At 42.6% G+C, this 16,522-nt stretch overlaps 1 protein-coding gene across 4 annotated transcripts; it reads left to right on the top strand.

Moving 5' to 3' along the window:
• Window positions 1-441: 441 nt before the first annotated feature.
• ambra1b (autophagy/beclin-1 regulator 1b) lies at window positions 442-16,322 on the top strand. Of its 4 annotated transcripts, none has more exons than XM_083547392.1 (19): window positions 442-512; window positions 2,827-3,064; window positions 3,251-3,309; window positions 3,409-3,592; window positions 5,814-5,986; window positions 6,079-6,145; window positions 6,350-7,722; window positions 8,242-8,328; window positions 8,413-8,592; window positions 9,241-9,321; window positions 9,452-9,552; window positions 9,669-9,779; window positions 10,037-10,225; window positions 10,365-10,519; window positions 10,616-10,755; window positions 11,823-11,915; window positions 12,022-12,221; window positions 12,529-12,660; window positions 13,199-16,322. In XM_083547392.1, exons 2-19 carry the CDS (start codon window positions 2,933-2,935, stop codon window positions 13,726-13,728), a joined length of 3,987 nt encoding a protein of 1,328 aa, XP_083403518.1. In that variant the 5' UTR covers window positions 442-512; window positions 2,827-2,932; the 3' UTR covers window positions 13,729-16,322. The 4 variants fall into 4 exon arrangements, with proteins under 4 accessions (XP_083403518.1, XP_083403520.1, XP_083403519.1 ...); XM_083547393.1 differs by having other exon boundaries at window positions 466-775; window positions 8,245-8,328; XM_083547391.1 differs by having other exon boundaries at window positions 466-775.
• Window positions 16,323-16,522: the final 200 nt, after the last annotated feature.

Below are 16,522 nucleotides of genomic sequence, written 5' to 3'. Positions count from 1 at the left end.
ATAGATAGATAGATAGATAGATAGATAGATAGATAGATAGATAGATAGGTTGAGTGGTTAATTGATTTACACCTTTAAAAGTGTTGAATATACACCACTCATCATAGTTATTATAAATATAAGAATACATTTATATCTGATAGACAGACAGACAGACAGACGGATAGACGGATAGACAGACAGACAGACAGACAGACAGACAGACAGACAGATAGATAGATAGATAGATAGATAGATAGATAGATAGATAGATAGATAGATAGATAGATAGATAGATAGATAGATAGATGGGTTGAGTGGTTAATTGATTTACACCTTTAAAAGTGTTAAATATACACCACTCATCGTAGTTATTATAAATAAATGTATATCTGTTTTTGTGTTCGTTTATTTGTGTTTGTTTGAATCCATGCCCTCTGTGTTCCATTAGTCTGCCTGGCACAGCTATGTACAGCATCTGAGCTCGACTACAATGCCTGGCGACGTCAAGATGTCCACAAACCCATAAGCTAGTAACGTTTTTTTATTCTTATTTTTCATTCGGATCCAGTAGAAAAATGTGAATTTCTTCAACAAAAAACACCCGGTCTGATTGTGACATTCTCTAAAGGAGATGAATGGGAGCCGGTGTCTGTGTGGGATGTGGTGTGACATCGTCGTTATTTGTTTAGAGAGAAGCGCAGTTGCCAGGTCGGCTTGGTTTGTTAGCTAGGCAGCTAGCGAGTTCGGAGCTGCGCCTTCGATGACACTTTTCACTCGAAAGACGAGAAAACAGGTATTCGACCGGTTTCTATATTATATTATCAAACAACATATTACATATTAATACTAAGACGTCGACATGACGTTATATTTAATTGTATTTATTTAAACTAGCGTCTTCGCCCCGTAGCTTGATTGTTGCTAGCTCCTCTTTTTTTTGCTAGCTAGCTAGCTGCCGACCAGTTTCCATATTTGGGCGGGCACGCTAATGTCTATCACTATCAAAAGATTGCGAGCCAGAATCAGACAGGAGAATATTTGATAATATTTTTATTTATTCATCTGAATCTTTCAGGAGTCAGCCCTTTAAATAGTGTGAAAAGGGATTTGACGCAGTTTCCAGACAGTCTGTGGAGCCTCTGTGTGTGTGTGTGTGTGTGTGTGTGTGTGTGTGTGTGTGTATGAACCATTCAGACCAGTTTATATAAATATAGCTGAACACATGGTCAGCCATAGAACAGGAGCAGGGATGAGAGGTTTAAGTAAATAGTTTGGAGGTTTCAGTGCTGCCACATGTTTCATCTATCAATCCATTAGATTGGGAATTGGATTGAATTTGGGTCTGGAACCACAAGCTCTTGATCTTGGTTGATTGGTAGTGGTTAAGGTCAGATTGAAAGCTCAGTGGTTAAGGCTCTGGGGTACTGTTCAGGAGGTCAGGGGTTCAATCCCCAGTATTTCCACTCTTGGGGCCCTTGAGCAAAGCCCTTAAACCTCTGTGCTCCAGGGGCGAGGGGATCATGGACTCTGACCCCAGGTTTCTAACATTGCTGGGATCTCAAAGAAAGAGTTACAATGTGCTGTATTGTATATGTGACCAATCAAAGCCTTTCTCTCTGTGGTGTAAAACCATACACCTGAGCGTCACACTGAGCATTTTTGAGTTTTGGTCCTCTCTTTAGTCCTCGTTTTGCTGGTGTTAGGACCTCAGTCATGGCCCCTTAATATCAAAATTATGAAATAATCAATAAAATAAAAGTTAAAATGCTAACCAAAATAAACAAAGTTCAGGATCCCTGGTTGGTTTGACAGATGAGAGACTTTATTTAGCAGAAACAAAGTCAGACAGTTCCATGGAAGCACTCAAAAAACAAAGCGCAATCTTTTTATTTGTCCTCTTCGACTTCTTTATTTTCCAACTATTACCTCATCCGCTGCCAAAATCTACGAATAACTAGATTAGGCAGAACCCATACATCTCTATTTTTTGACATAATTTATTCATGGTCCAGACTTTGGCCCATTCATGACCACTCGTTCTTCTGACACATTTATTACTTTGAACAAATCACCTCTTTCAGAAGCTAAACCAAAAAAAATAGTACATTGCGCTCACATATGCTTCAAATATGCTGATTCACATGAACTGCTTTGAATATACTGATTTGATTAAGTACCATAAAAATACATAATAATGCAAACCAGTGAAGAGTTTCATATCTCCACTCTTTTAGGAAGAGCTTTGCTTTCGTTTTTGCCGTTTCGATGCTTGTGTTTGTTTCTTTTACATGATGACGTCTGGGGTTCAGTCAGTGAGCCAGTTCATCCCAAAAGTGTTTAATGTGGTTTAAATCGAGGTTGGGGTTTTGTTGTGAGGATACAAGGGTTTGTAAACCCCAGTCTTGGGCAAAGTATGGCTTTATGGAGTAAGGTTTGTGTACAGCTGCATTGTCATGCTGGAATGTTGTCAGGGTTTCGGGCCTCAAATGTTGTTTCTGCATTAACTGTGAAGCATCTGAACTGTCTAGGAAAAGTCACGCAATTTGTTTTGATGGTCAGGTGTTATTTTGGTTTTAGAACTTGGTTTTCTTGTGAAACTTTACTTTCTATGCAGTTTGCAGCGGGGAAATAGAACAAGACAATTAACACACCGAACAGAATTTCATATTTAATGGAAAAGTGGTTTAAATCCTCTAGGTGAATGGCATTTGATGAAAGATGAAATAAGGTTCAGGTGTCGTTTGTTAGGATTTTATTAAAATGAATGTCTTTTATTTTTGAAGTTCGAGTTGGATTGCATTTTACTGGTCATTATATGTTTAAAAATCCCTCCTCTCTTTGTAGTATGCATGGCCTATATGCGGCTTATTAACAACTGATCCGTGCATGAGGAAGGCCTGAGCTGCCCTCAGTCTGCTATAGAGAGAGTGCAAGAGACCGAGACTGAAAGATGGCTGTGCAGAACAGGAATGCGGTGCTGGTCCTGTCGGGACGAGAGCGCGGAGCTCGAATTTTGGGATCCCAGCGGCTCCTGCAGCAGCTCGTGGAGGACAGGACACGATGGATGAAACTGCAGAGTCAGGTATTGGTTATACATCAGGAGCACCTTTCAGTCTTTTCAACCCACGATCGATAGATGCAATAGTGTTGCGTTAATTAACGTACACCAAATTTAACCAAAATAAAAAAGGCGAAGAAATGCACTTACGTGTTGCCAAAAAATGTTACATCGTACTGGTTTGAGTAGATTCTGACTGTGTTTCTGCAGAAAGTGGAACTGCCCGATAATCCTCGCTCAACCTTTTTGCTGGCCTTCAGCCCAGACAGGTAGGTAGTAGAGTACTCAGGGTATGGGTTCTGGGTTCTATTGATAAAGTGACTAGGAAAAAATACTCAATACCTCTCGTAATGATTTTCCTCTTTTAGGAATCTTATGGCTTCCACTCATGTCAACCATAACATTTACATCACCGACGTGAAAACGGGAAAGTGCCTGCACTCTTTAGTGGGTCACCGCCGAACCCCATGGTGTTTGACTTTCCATCCAACAATTCCAGGCTTGGTGGCTTCAGGGTGCCTTGATGGAGAAGTGCGCATTTGGGACCTGCATGTACGTACCTACACTTTTTTGTGCGAAAAAGAAATCAAATAGTAAATATCGAGAAGGACTACAGATTAAAGGGAAGAAACTGGCAGCCACTCTCCTGTTTAGAGCACAGGACCCCAACCCATTGTTTCCCAGCTCCAGCACACTCACTTCAACCCTGTATGGACTGTTAGTTAGATGATTAGTTCAGTCACTTATGTTAATTTTGTCCCCAGGAATTTTCAAGACTGGAAACTTTCAATGGGAATTAATAGGAATATATGGGTATTAATGGAATTAATGGGTTATCTCGTTTAAAACAAACAGTTTCGATGCAATTTCAGGTGAATTTCTGACCTGCACATTTATCAATCACATGCACACAGCACACGTACTGCAGGGCTGCTGAGGCCACGCCCTCTAAATGCACTGTGCATTCCTTCATAACATTTACATAAATTACATAAATATTACATACATTTAAGTTTAAAACTTTGCAACATTATATTTAAATTTAAGAAATAATAAAATATATAAATGTCATAAAAAAATTAATTATGTTAATAAATTAGAATATCATTAAAAAGTTGATTTATTTTAGTAATTCAATACAAAACGTGAAACTCGTATATTATATAGATTCAGCACACACAAACTGATATATTTCAATTGTTTATTTCTTTGAATTTTTAATGATTATTGCTTACAGCTAATGAAAACACAAAATTCAGTATCTCAGAAAATTTTAATATCGTGGAAAAAGTTCAATATTGGAGACTCGGTGGTGTCACACTGTAATCACACAAAGGTTTCCTGAGCCTTTAAATGGTGTGTCAGTCTGGTTCAGGCTACACAATCATAGGGGAAGACTGATGACTTGACAGTTCAGAAGATGATTATTGACACCCTGCACATGGAGGTCATCTCTAAAGAAGCTGCTGTTCACAGAGTGCTGTATTCAAACACATTAATGGAAAGTTGAATGGAAGGAAAAGATGTGGTAGAAAAAGGTGAAACGAAGCCCATTCAAGAGTTTCACAAAGAGTGGACTGCAGCTGGAGTAGGGGCTTCAAGAGCCACCATGCACAGACGTATGCATGGGCTACAACTGACGCACGCATTCCTTGTGTCAAGCCACTCCTGAACCAGAGACAATGTCAGAGGTGTCTTTTTTGGGCAAAGGACAAAAAGGACTGGATGAGGCAGAATGGATTGTTGCCAAAGTCGTCTTTTCAGATGAAAGAAAAGGAAATTTTGGAAATCAAGGTCCCAGAGTCTGGAAGAAGAGAGGAGAGGCAGAGAATCCAAGTTGCTTGAGGTCCAGTGTAAAGTTTGCACAGTCAGTGGTGGATTGGGGAGTCATGTCATCTGCTGGTATTGGTTCACTGTGTTTTATCAAGTCCAAGTTCAGCACAGCCGTCTACCAGGAAGTTTTAAAGCACTTCATGCTTCCATCTGCTGACCAGCTTTATGGAGATGCTTATTTAATTTCCAACAGGACTTGGCACCAGCCTACACTGCCAAAAGTACTAATGCCTGGTTTAAGGACCATGGTATCTCTGCTTGATTGGCCAGTGAACTCACCCGACTTAAACCACATGGAGAATCTATGGGGTATTGTAAAGAGGAAGATATGAGACACCAGACCCAACAACGTAAAAGAGCTGAAGGCCGCTATCAGAGCAACCTGGGTTTCCATAACACGTCACAGAGCGATCGCCTTGCTTGCCGCTGCAGTAATTCATGCAAAGGGAGCCCCGACCGACTATTGAGTTTGTATATGTTCATGTTTTTAGTAGTCCAACATTTGTGTTAAATCTTTTTTTTTTTTTTTTTTTTTTTTTTTTTTTTTTTTTTTGGTCTTAAGTAATATTAAAATTTTCTGAGATACTGATTTTTGGGCTTTTATTAGCTGTAAGCCATAATAATCAAGATGAAAAGAAATAAACACTCTGTGTGTGATGAATCTATTTAATATAGTTTCACCTGTATGTGTGTATTGGTTTGCATGCATGTCAGCTTATGACCAAGCAAAAGGTTTATATTTATGTTTGATACAGTTTTATGACTTTCCCCAGATCTTTAAATAATTCCCATAAATTCTTAGCAAGTTTGTAACTTGGAATATTTCCAAAATTCCCAAGATGAAGTTCCCAATTTTCCACCCCTTTGCAACTCTAAATAGGAGTAGGTAGGCAGAAAAATTCTAAACTTCCACAGAAATATAATTGTCCTGGTTATGCAGGGCGGGAGTGAGAGCTGGTTCACAGAAGGGAACATAGCCATCGCGTCCCTGGCCTTCCACCCCACCGCCCAGCTGCTACTTATTGCTACCAACAACGAGTTGCACTTCTGGGACTGGAGTCGGCCCGAGCCCTTCGCTGTAGTCAAGACCGGAAGCGAGACCGAGCGTGTCAGGTAGGATGATTACTTTAGGATCCTCCAGGTTAAGCTTCAACTTGTAATTTGTCCTTTGTTAATCATTTGTACACATATATATCTCATTGCAGGCTTGTACGATTTGATCCTCTTGGCCATAATCTTCTGACGGCTATCGTGAACCCGACCAACCAACAGGTGCAAACACTTACATTTTCCTGATTTGATTTGCTTTTTGTACTGTTCACAGTTGAGTCCATAATGTTTTTGTCTGAGCTCTCTTTCTCCCATGCACAAGCACCAGTCTGGTTTTCATGTTCTACAGTGTATTTCTGTAATCAGTGCAAACATAGTAAACACAAATATTTCTGCTCTCGACGTCCCCCAAACTTTATTTTGTAGAACGAGGAAGACGCCGATGTTCCCATGGACAGCATGGAAATGGCCTTGTTCCGCCAGCGCTCTGTTCTACGCTCCCCTCCTGTTCGCCGCACTCCGATTTTGCACAACTTCCTGCACATTCTGTCGTCTCGCTCCTCTGGAGGAACGGAACCCCGCGACCCTCCTTCCAGCATGCCTCTGTTTCAGTATCCAGGGCGGAGTGAGTTAGGAGATCGACCTCCTCAGCAGAACTGCACTCAGCACCTGGGGCTTGGTTGCCTGTGCAGTCGCTGTGCTGCCACGTCTCGAAATGTTCAGAACCCTACTGCTCTGCAGTCTACAGACTCCGCCCACTCTCAGCCTCACGTACACTCGCAGCCTCCCAACCCATCACGTCCTTCCTCAGACAGGCCCTCAGCTTTCAGCAGCGTGCATAGCGGCACTACAGGGAGCTCGGTGCACCGAAGCCTGTCATCTCTCAGAGCTAGCATGGCTTTGGGTGGCACTACAGAGCCCTCAGCTCGGTTGCCAGGTGGCGAATGGTCCAATAGCTTGCTGGGCACCGGTACTGGAGCTACTCTGGGTGAGGCGGCAGTGGGCTTTGTGGGAAGGGGGATCATACCCCCTCCCAGAACCAGCTCCTCTTCTGTGGGCCTACATTCTTTGCACAGGTATACGGACAGTTCTTCATCCTCTTCCTCTTCACCCATATATACATCGGCCACCGAGGGCCGTGGCCTCGGACTGTCTGGCACTGACCCCAGGCAAGGCAGAGTCAGCGACGGAACCAATAGTGGTCACCACCCCTTTTATGACAGTTCTCAACGGAACAACCCAGCCTCCATCCGCAACGTCCTCCAGTGCAACCTTAGCCGCTACTTCATGGAATATGAGCGCATGCAGGACCTGGAGAGGGCAGGCTCTAGCCGGGAAGCAGGCACACAGGGTCCCATGCAGGACATGCTCTCCAGCAACGTAGACTCAGAAAGAGCAGGGCCTTCGCATCGAAACCCCGCATATACCGCGGACAGCACCAGCAGTTCCGGCGTACCCCACAACCAGCCTAACCGCTGCCGCTCTTGCCACAATCTGCTCACTTTTAACCATGACACCCAGCGGTGGGAGCGTTCAAGCCAAGCTTCCTCTGCCTCAACTCAAGATGGGCCTCACTGGCAGATGCCTGCACAGAGTTCGCTAGAAGAAGCGCATACTACAGAAGAAGGCCAACAGCCTATGCAGAGCCAACAGCCTATGGGCCTGGTATATAATCAGGACACAGGCCAATGGGAGAGAGTCTATCAGCAGGCCACAGCCACTCCCTCCACTGAAGCAGCACAAGAAGCCTTAAACCCAGACGTGCCTGTGGATAACACTGACGAAGACTCCCTCAGAAGGTTTGTTATCATAGCATGCATGAGTTTTATCCTCCAAATGTCATTTCCAAAGATTAATCTTTTTTTTTTTTTTTTTTTTTTTTTAATTCACTGAAATCTTACATGTACTTATTTTATTATTATTATTATTATATTAAAACTTCAGTACTTCTCCTTCTAAACATTGTATGATGTCGTATGAACTAGTTTCATTCTGATGTTGTTAATTGCCTTACATTTCCAATCCCTTAATATGGGTGTAACAGTACAAAAAATTCACAGTTTGGTACGTACCTGTTTTTAAGCTATGGTTCGGTTAAATTTCGGTACCAGTTAGTACCAGTTAATGCAGCTAAACATAACCTTGACCCTAGACTCCTGGGTGGGGTGTAATCTTATAACTTGTATTTATTACTGGGATTTATAAGTCATAAGAGGACGTTTAATTGTTTCTTTTACTACTCGTTAGTTGAATGTTCAGTATTAAAAAAAACGTGTAGGGAAAAATCAAGATTTGTTATATACTTTCTAATTTTTCAGAAGGCTTCTGGAGTCATCACTCTTTCCTTTCTCCCGGTACGACATGTCCGGTTCCCGCGATCATCCAATCTACCCAGATCCTGCCAGGTATGGGCATATTTGTGTGGTTTAAGCTCTGGTGACTTAAAATCAACTACTTTTTCACTTCACATACCGCCTTGTGTTCGGCAGGTTGTCTCCAGCGGCATATTACGCCCAGAGGATGATTCAGTATCTGTCTAGAAGAGAAAGCATTCGTCAGCGCTCCTTACAGAACCGACTGCGCACTTTATCCACGTCCTCCGACAACCAGGCCGGCAATCATTCCGCCACACCTGCAGAGGGCAGTGACGCCGACTACGAGGATATAGAGTAAGTGTAACTGTCAGCTTTGCTGGCCGCGATTAATATCGACGCGATCATGGCCACACCCTCCATTTGGTGAACGCAAATTGTGACTGAGCAATTTGTCATTTAAAATGAAACAAAAAATGGGGATTATTTGTTTTCTTATTGAAATTGTTATAATATTGCTTTACGTTATGTTACATTAGAAATACATTTAAAGCAGCTACCGGTAAGATACGATTCAATATGATGCTATGCAATTCAATATGGAACAAATAGCTTTTTGCTTTTATTTCTTTGGATCAGACAGATTTACTTAAATGACTCCTAATGGCCCTTTCACAAACAGGTCATTGTAGGGCAAAAAAGATTAGATAACACCAGACGTTCTTTTCCTGTTGTGTCTAAAGGAAGATGCAGCCTTACCTCTGGCATGTCAATATTGTATTCTGCGTGACTCTCAGGACACGCCTCAGTCTTTGCGTTGTCGCGATACATCATATTTACGTAGCAGCAGTGGTGCTATCTACATATAATATATTGGTCACGAATTATTGGTCACTTTATAAGTGCATTTACAAATAAATCGATTCTCACCGATGCAAATATGTTAAAAACTCCAATTTGTATCCGATGTACACTTTTAAATCATTTACTTTTCTCTATTTGCAGGGAGCCTGGAGACCGCACAAGGCACAGAATGCCCCGCAATGCACGAATGTCTGCCCCCTCCCTCGGTCGCTTTGTGCCGCGGTCAGTAAATATGCACTGGGTTTGGTCTCTTTTCTTTCTTTAGCAGCCTCGTCTATTTACTCGTTGAGTTTTTAGAGGAAATAAAAAGTTTTTCTCTAAATCGTTTTTTTTCCCCCCTCCCACATAAAAGAAGGTTCCTCTTGCCGGAGTATCTTCCTTATGCTGGTATTTTCCATGAGAGAGGTCAGTCAGGCCTGGCAACCCACTCCTCAATTAACAGAGTATTAGCAGGTACATATTTTCTACAAGACACAAGTTTTTGCAAACAAATGTGGCAAAAGAATAAACAAAGTGAATTTTGTGTATTTTTTATATAATTTATTTATTTATTTATTTATTTATTCCAGGTGCTTCAATCGGTGATGGACAGTCTGCGGTCGCCAGTAACATCGCCAACACTACCTACAGACTGCAGTGGTGGGATTTCACCAAGTTTGATCTGCCTGAGATCAGCAACGGTAATTTTTATCCCTAGTAAATCAAAAGGTGGAAGCAGAGCGTATAAATGCTGCTCTGAAACCAGCACCAGTATGAAGATCTTGTTGGGTGAAGCATAATGTTATTGCTTAGATATGAACATTTTCATTTTATTTTCGTCTCCCCACTTTTGCTAATGCGAATAACGATCCGTGAGTTTCGTGATTCGTTGCACCGCAAGCGATTTTGTTTTTCTGACATGAAACATTTTATTTCGCTGGCCTCCTGACTTCTCAAGCTTCTGTGAACGTGCTGGTTCCACACTGTAAGATCTATAACGATGCTAGCTGCGATATATCGGCGGACGGACAGCTTCTGGCGGTCTTTATACCAAGCAGCCAGCGGGGCTTTCCAGACGAGGGCATCCTTGCTGTCTACTCTCTTGCTCCTCACAATTTGGGAGAGATGCTCTATACCAAGCGATTCGGTAAGTGAGCATCTGAAATGTCATGTATGCAGATTTTTTTTTTGTTCAGGGCGATGGTGACAATACTGCTAAAAAAAAAATTATTTTGGAAAGTAAATCAGGTCTGATGTTTCTGATTGGTTCATTGCGATATACTCAGGACCCAATGCTATCTCTGTGAGCTTGTCTCCAATGGGTTGCTACGTCATGGTGGGCCTGGCCTCGCGAAGGATCCTGCTTCATCCTACCACCGACCACATGGTGGCACAAGTGTTCCGTCTGCAGCAGCCACACGGAGGAGAAACTTCCATAAGGGTGCGGGTCTATATGAGTACCGAAACCAATTGTGTGAACTGTACATTTTTATTTGCATGCTCTGAGTTATATAATTATCGCTTCTGTTTTGGGTAGATGGTGTATAATGTGGTGTACCCCATGGCTCCAGACCAGCGCAGACACGTGAGCATTAACTCCGCACGATGGCTGCCCGAGCCTGGCATGGGTCTGGCCTACGGGACCAGCAAAGGAGACTTGGTCATCTGCAGACCTGTGTAAGTGTCTGGATGTTTTGAAGTGACTTCAAGGGAAAGGAAGATTGATTATCTTCTAGCTGCTCCTATGCCGTCTCTGATGCAGGCACTGTATATCAGGTTGCTGTCATGATTATGGGCAGGAAACTGTGTGTCTTTAGGACATTGGAGTTGCTTTATTCAGAACAAGCCTGAAAGTTGACATTAATTCATTGTTAAATCCTGTTTGTTTATTTTTTGTTTTTTATGATTAATTGATTCTACAATGTACAGGGTTCCTATGCATTTTGGAAAAGTATGAAAAAGTATGGACTTTCATTCATGTGATTTCTAGGCTTGGATTAGTATGGAGTATTGAAAAATATTTGGATTTCCCTGCTATCGCCCTATTCGGTTTTCCGAAATATAAAATTTAAGTATTTGTAAAAAATATTTTTCATTAAACCGAGTCCACGTCCACACTAATCCGGATACGTTTTAAAACGGTGTTTTCGTCCAAAAAAAAAAGATTTGCGTCCACATTTTTTAAAACGTTTCCCAGAAGTCGGTCATCCACACCGTAACGTCTGAAAACGCAAGACGATTTGTCCTGCGTCATTTCCCTCAGCGTTCATTAACTTACCGCCTCTATGAAACGTCGAGCTGTTATTTTCTAAAGCCTCCGTTTTCACTGTGCACACTGAGGCACCTTTCAAATGTATCCACTTTGGATTGTAACTACATTTTCGTCGAACTGAAAACGTATTCGTGTCGACATGGCCAAAAGTTGTGTTGGAGCAGACTCTCAGCACTGCCAAAAGATCGGTGCTAGACTCGATCTGCACAGCTGTGATTGGTTGTTGCGTCTCGAGGCAGCCTTTGCCGCCACTGTACAGAACCCCCTAACCGTGCACCTAAACACATGGAAAACATGATTCTGACATGCATCACAGATTGTAACGTAACACGTTAGGATCATTATTTCAGATGTTCAATACGATCAAAACAATTACAGAAAGTCTGCATATTTAAGTCTGTGAAAGAAAGAACCGTTATACAGTTTGCGGTTTAAGCGTATTGCATTCAACACGACCTTTTATTTTTTTTAGCGATTACCGCAACGAGGCAGACAGCAGCACCGATCAGACCTCAGATCCCTTATTCACCGCCAGCAGTAGCAGTCGGACACGCGGAGTGGAACGGTAAGTGGAAAGCCGTATAAAAGCCTTACTTTTGATATGAATCGTCAAACCTTTACCGATTTGTATAATGAGTTTGTATTTGCATCAATATGATCATTTTCTGAAGGACAAGCAGGTCTGGCTGGCGGCTGGACCGAGACATGGGACTTATGAGCGCTATAGGGCTGCAACCTCGTCAACCCGCCCCATCAGTGACCTCTCAGGGCACGCAGACACCCGTGGTGCGTCTGCAGAACGCAGAGACGCAGACTGAGAGAGAGCTGCCCTCGACAAGCGCGTTTCGGACCGCACACACACCACAGCACCGTAAGAGACATGCGCATACCCACTGCTTCATCATCTCAATTTTACATTCATGAAATATAAATGTCTCCTTGTTCAATGTGTTGTCTGAACAGCACCTTTTAGAATCTTGGAATGTTTATAGTCTTGTTTTGTTGTATTCCTTTTAACGAAGAAATAATGAAGTACGCAGCAGCAGTGACACGGTCTATAGATGACTTTACAATTATGTTGGATCATCGTAAACATTTTAAGACGCTTATATCATAGAATTAGTGTTTGTCTCAGGCTTCGATGCAATGCAAGATGTAATGTAGCGTCTTTCTCTCAGTGGCAGAGAGTAGTGAAGTGCAGACTGCCAGTGCAGAGACACTCCCACACAGTGAGCCAGCAGACACACTGGCTCATGGAGCTGCTTCCCACGATCCCAGTACTCACACTGACTCATCCAACACCAACCACGGTACCTTTATGCCTATATGCGTTTGTTCTATCTTGTATTTATATATTTTCTATATCTTATTATTCTTCTCCCAACCCATCCCCCCCCTCCCCCCCTCAACCCAAGTTGTTCACCCGCAAGTGATCTCGCATAGTTCGACTAATCACAGAAGGTGAAAGCCGAACATGCTCGCTTTGAGACATGTGAAGGCAGCCTACCATGTTTATTTAATTTTTTTTAAACTGCTGTTCAAGCCTCATCACCAGAAGCCTTGATTTACCATCTTATGCATACATGAGTTCACAGATGCCCATGATTGAATAGAGTCAAACTGATTGACTGGAGGTGGGGGGGATCGTTTGGAGTAGAGGTCGACCGATAGCGGATTTTACAGTTGGGTCGTTCTTGCCGATAACTCATTATTCATAAAAACAAAAAAAATTTAAATGCAAACAAAGCACTCCATGTAAAATGGACAGTGCTAAAGTACTGAACTTTAAAAATAAATATAAATGTAAAGCAGTACTGAAACACTATATTTCCTCTTTTGGCATTTCAGCTGAGTCCCAGTCGGATCCTGGACCAGGTGAAGACGCTCTTTCGCGGATCCGGCGTCTGATGGCTGAAGGCGGGATGACGGCGGTGGTCCAGAGAGAGCGCAGCACCACCATGGCCTCTATGGGAGGCTTCGGCAACAACATAGTGGTGAGCCACCGCATTCACCGCGGCTCACAGACACCGGCAGGAGCAGCGCAGGCGAGTAACCCGACACCTTCAGGAGAAAACAGCCTCAACACCAGACCAAACACACTCCCCTCCAACACTTCAGACAATCCTGCACCTTCTGTGTCTCGTGGCAGCACTCCTTTATCAGAAATCCCCTTTAGGTCATCTGCTGTTCACTCTTCAGGCCCTAGTGCGGTAGTGTTCGAGGCCCCGGCTGTGGAGGTCCTGGTGGAGGACGGTCCGAACGAAGAGCCCGATCCAACCTCTAGGAGTGGGTACTCGGCCAGCATCAGTAACAACAACAACAGCAACAACAATGAGAGTAGCAGCAGAAGTTATCCAGACGACCTGTACAGCAGATAGTGCTTCCTCCCACTGTCCTACACGTACGCCGGCAGAGCAGGTTGGATTTGGCAAGACGTGAAAGGTTCTTTTGTCAGAACCTGACAGAATTGAGCCCCTGAGGTGGACCTGTGTGCCTGAGTTTTGTCTCCTTCTGCTTTGGCCTTATGTGCAGAAGTAAGAGTGCCAAATTTCCACTCCGTCTCTCTTCGGAGGAGACAGCAGCCTCTCTACAGAGCATATTTCACGGGGAATGTCTTCATGGAAAGCCATCGCTGTTGCACTTGGTCTTTGCACTTGTAGTAGTTTTGCTTCCTTCGAAACGTGTCTCAGACTTTCGAGCATTCCATCACCAGAAAGGGCTTCTACTTGAGTCGTCCTCGTACTGCGGTACAGAACTCTAATGCAGTTCGGTTTACCTCTCCTTTAGGAGCCATCGTCGTCACCGGTCAAGTTCCAGGCATGGCTGCAGAAATACGTGCTTGCTTTAATAGGCCCGATGGATTTTAATGTAGTTTAAGGACCTGGAGAACATTTCACTGCTGTCTGTTAATCCAGGAGGAATCAGATTCACTATTTGTTCACAGTTTTTTTTGGTTTGCAGAAGATGATTAAAATCGCAGCAGTAGATTCCACCCAAACGTAAGCGTGAAGTAGCCCAGGTGCACTTTAAAACCTTTTTTTTTTTTTTTTTTTTTTTTTTTTTTAAATGACGTTTAGGTTTCAATCATCGGCATATTGGCAAACGCATTTTATTTGTTACCTGAAAAATGTAATTTTTACAACAACAAAAAGTTTCATCACTCAGAGATCAGTCAGAGCCCCCCACCCCCTTTTAATGAAACATGCTGCTCGTGCTCACCTGTGTTCAGCCGAGGATGCTACCGGTTCATTTCGAAGCTACCAGTCACAGCATGCTCATGCTGGCAGCTAGTGTCTGATTGCACTAAACACCTTGGTTTCTCTGCAGTCTTTCGATATGGGGAACGACTGTCGAGACATATCTCAAACATCGAAAACAAGCCACGCTGAAGAATATTACTTGAATTACCTACAGTAGGATATCTGTAAGCAGCTGGCAGGCGGTTTTTAAAGAAAATAAAAAAAGGAACCGCCTCGAACCAGCAAATCGAACTCGCATTGAAAGGTATATACGCTGCTTAATCACGGAACAGAGGGCATGTGCTTGCGCGTGCGTGCGTGTACTACTGTGCATGAGGTCGTCTCATCGGTAAGTGTAGCATTTCCAATTCGAGAAAATGACTTGAAAAGCTAAGCGTGCTGTTTTTTTTTTTGTTTTTTTTTGTTTTTAAAGCTAGATAAGTTTGCTGTCTGTTCCTGAAGCTCCGAGTACTTCCCAGTCATCCATCCCTGCTTCACGCAGGTGTCGTGCTCGACGACTCGCAGGCGTAATGAAAGAACCTTCATGTGGGCTTTTTCTAGGCTCTTCAGTGCTTGAGGCAAAAAAAATAATAAAAACGCAAAAGCACAGAACCTAGTTTGTTTTTATTCGGTGGCGAAAACGGCGTCTCTTTTAACAATCCGGGGTCAAATTTGCCCCCCTTTGCAGAATCTCCCCGCTTTTAGCTGTCTGATATAATATTTATCCCTTGTTTTTCGACAAACCAACTGCTGAAGCACCTTCTCGTTTTCTTCTTTCTACCGAGTCATTTCGAGACTCGCTCAAGTGTCGGACTGCTTTTCATGTAGAACAAAAAAAGGAGCGAATTCTTGACAAAAAATAATGGTATCCATTTCGCGCTCGGCGTGGTTTCGATTGCCGTCGTTTCAAACACGAACTAAAATCTCACCTCTGGTGCTGTTTATGTATTTTTTTTTTTTTATGATTATTATTATTATTATTATTATTATTTTACACTTTGTACGATTAACCCTGGTTAGTCCTCGAAGACACCGATTTTCGAATCGGATTGAAAATGAAATGTATTTTTTGTTTTCCCCAGAACACTGTTACTGATATAAAAATGTAAATGAGGCAATTTATGGGAGAGGGAAAAAAAAAAAAAGGGCCATGGTTATGATAAGGGAGAGAATGACATCTGCTTTTCTTTGATGTCACTGTATATCCGGTGGTCTGATTTTGCTCATAGATGCCTGGTTTTGTTTGTTTTTTAATCTTTTCCCCCATTGCCTTCTTCTTTTTTTTTTTTTTTGTTGTTGTTGTTTTTTGCCCGCCCACGTCCATTACGATGCAGTAGACGTCTGAGAAACACATCTCTCTAGTATTTTATTAGCATTTTAGGTTGTCTTAAGACGCTTTGGTGAACTGAAGCATATGAAATTCAAGAAGCTACCAGAGTGTAAGGTGACGGATAAAAACGTACATTAGTGACTCTGTGCCAGTTTTTTTGGTGATCTCACTGCTGGGTCAGTGCTGAAGAAATCAAAGGTATGGGCAAAGCAGGGATGTGCAAAAATCCCCTTATCCGCTTATGTGAGAAGCATCTTTTATCAAGTAAAGAAGTGTGAAGTAAAGTGATTAGTTAAATAGGGGTTAGGTGTTCGTTGAACAAAAAGTGCTGTTGGACGCCAAAGATCCAGTGTTACGTCGGTTAAAAGAGGTTTAATAAAATGGGAATATTGAAAAGTGTGAATCGTGTTGAATTTATTCAATATTTTCTGACCTTCACACACACACACACACACACACACACACACACAGAGTTCTGGTTCATTAAGTCAGCATTATCTAAATGTAATCTAAGCTGTGGAAAAAAGCCTGGATGCACACCTGTGCTCACTAAATGCAAATTATTTGGCTTAAACATGGAGGCACAATGTTCCTGTTTTTGTT

This window comes from Silurus aristotelis (assembly GCF_946808225.1).
Source record: "Silurus aristotelis genome assembly, chromosome: 7".
In the NCBI taxonomy this organism is placed as follows: domain Eukaryota; kingdom Metazoa; phylum Chordata; class Actinopteri; order Siluriformes; family Siluridae; genus Silurus; species Silurus aristotelis.
Note: the sequence above shows the minus strand (reverse complement) of the source record. Positions and strands in the feature narration are given on the sequence as shown.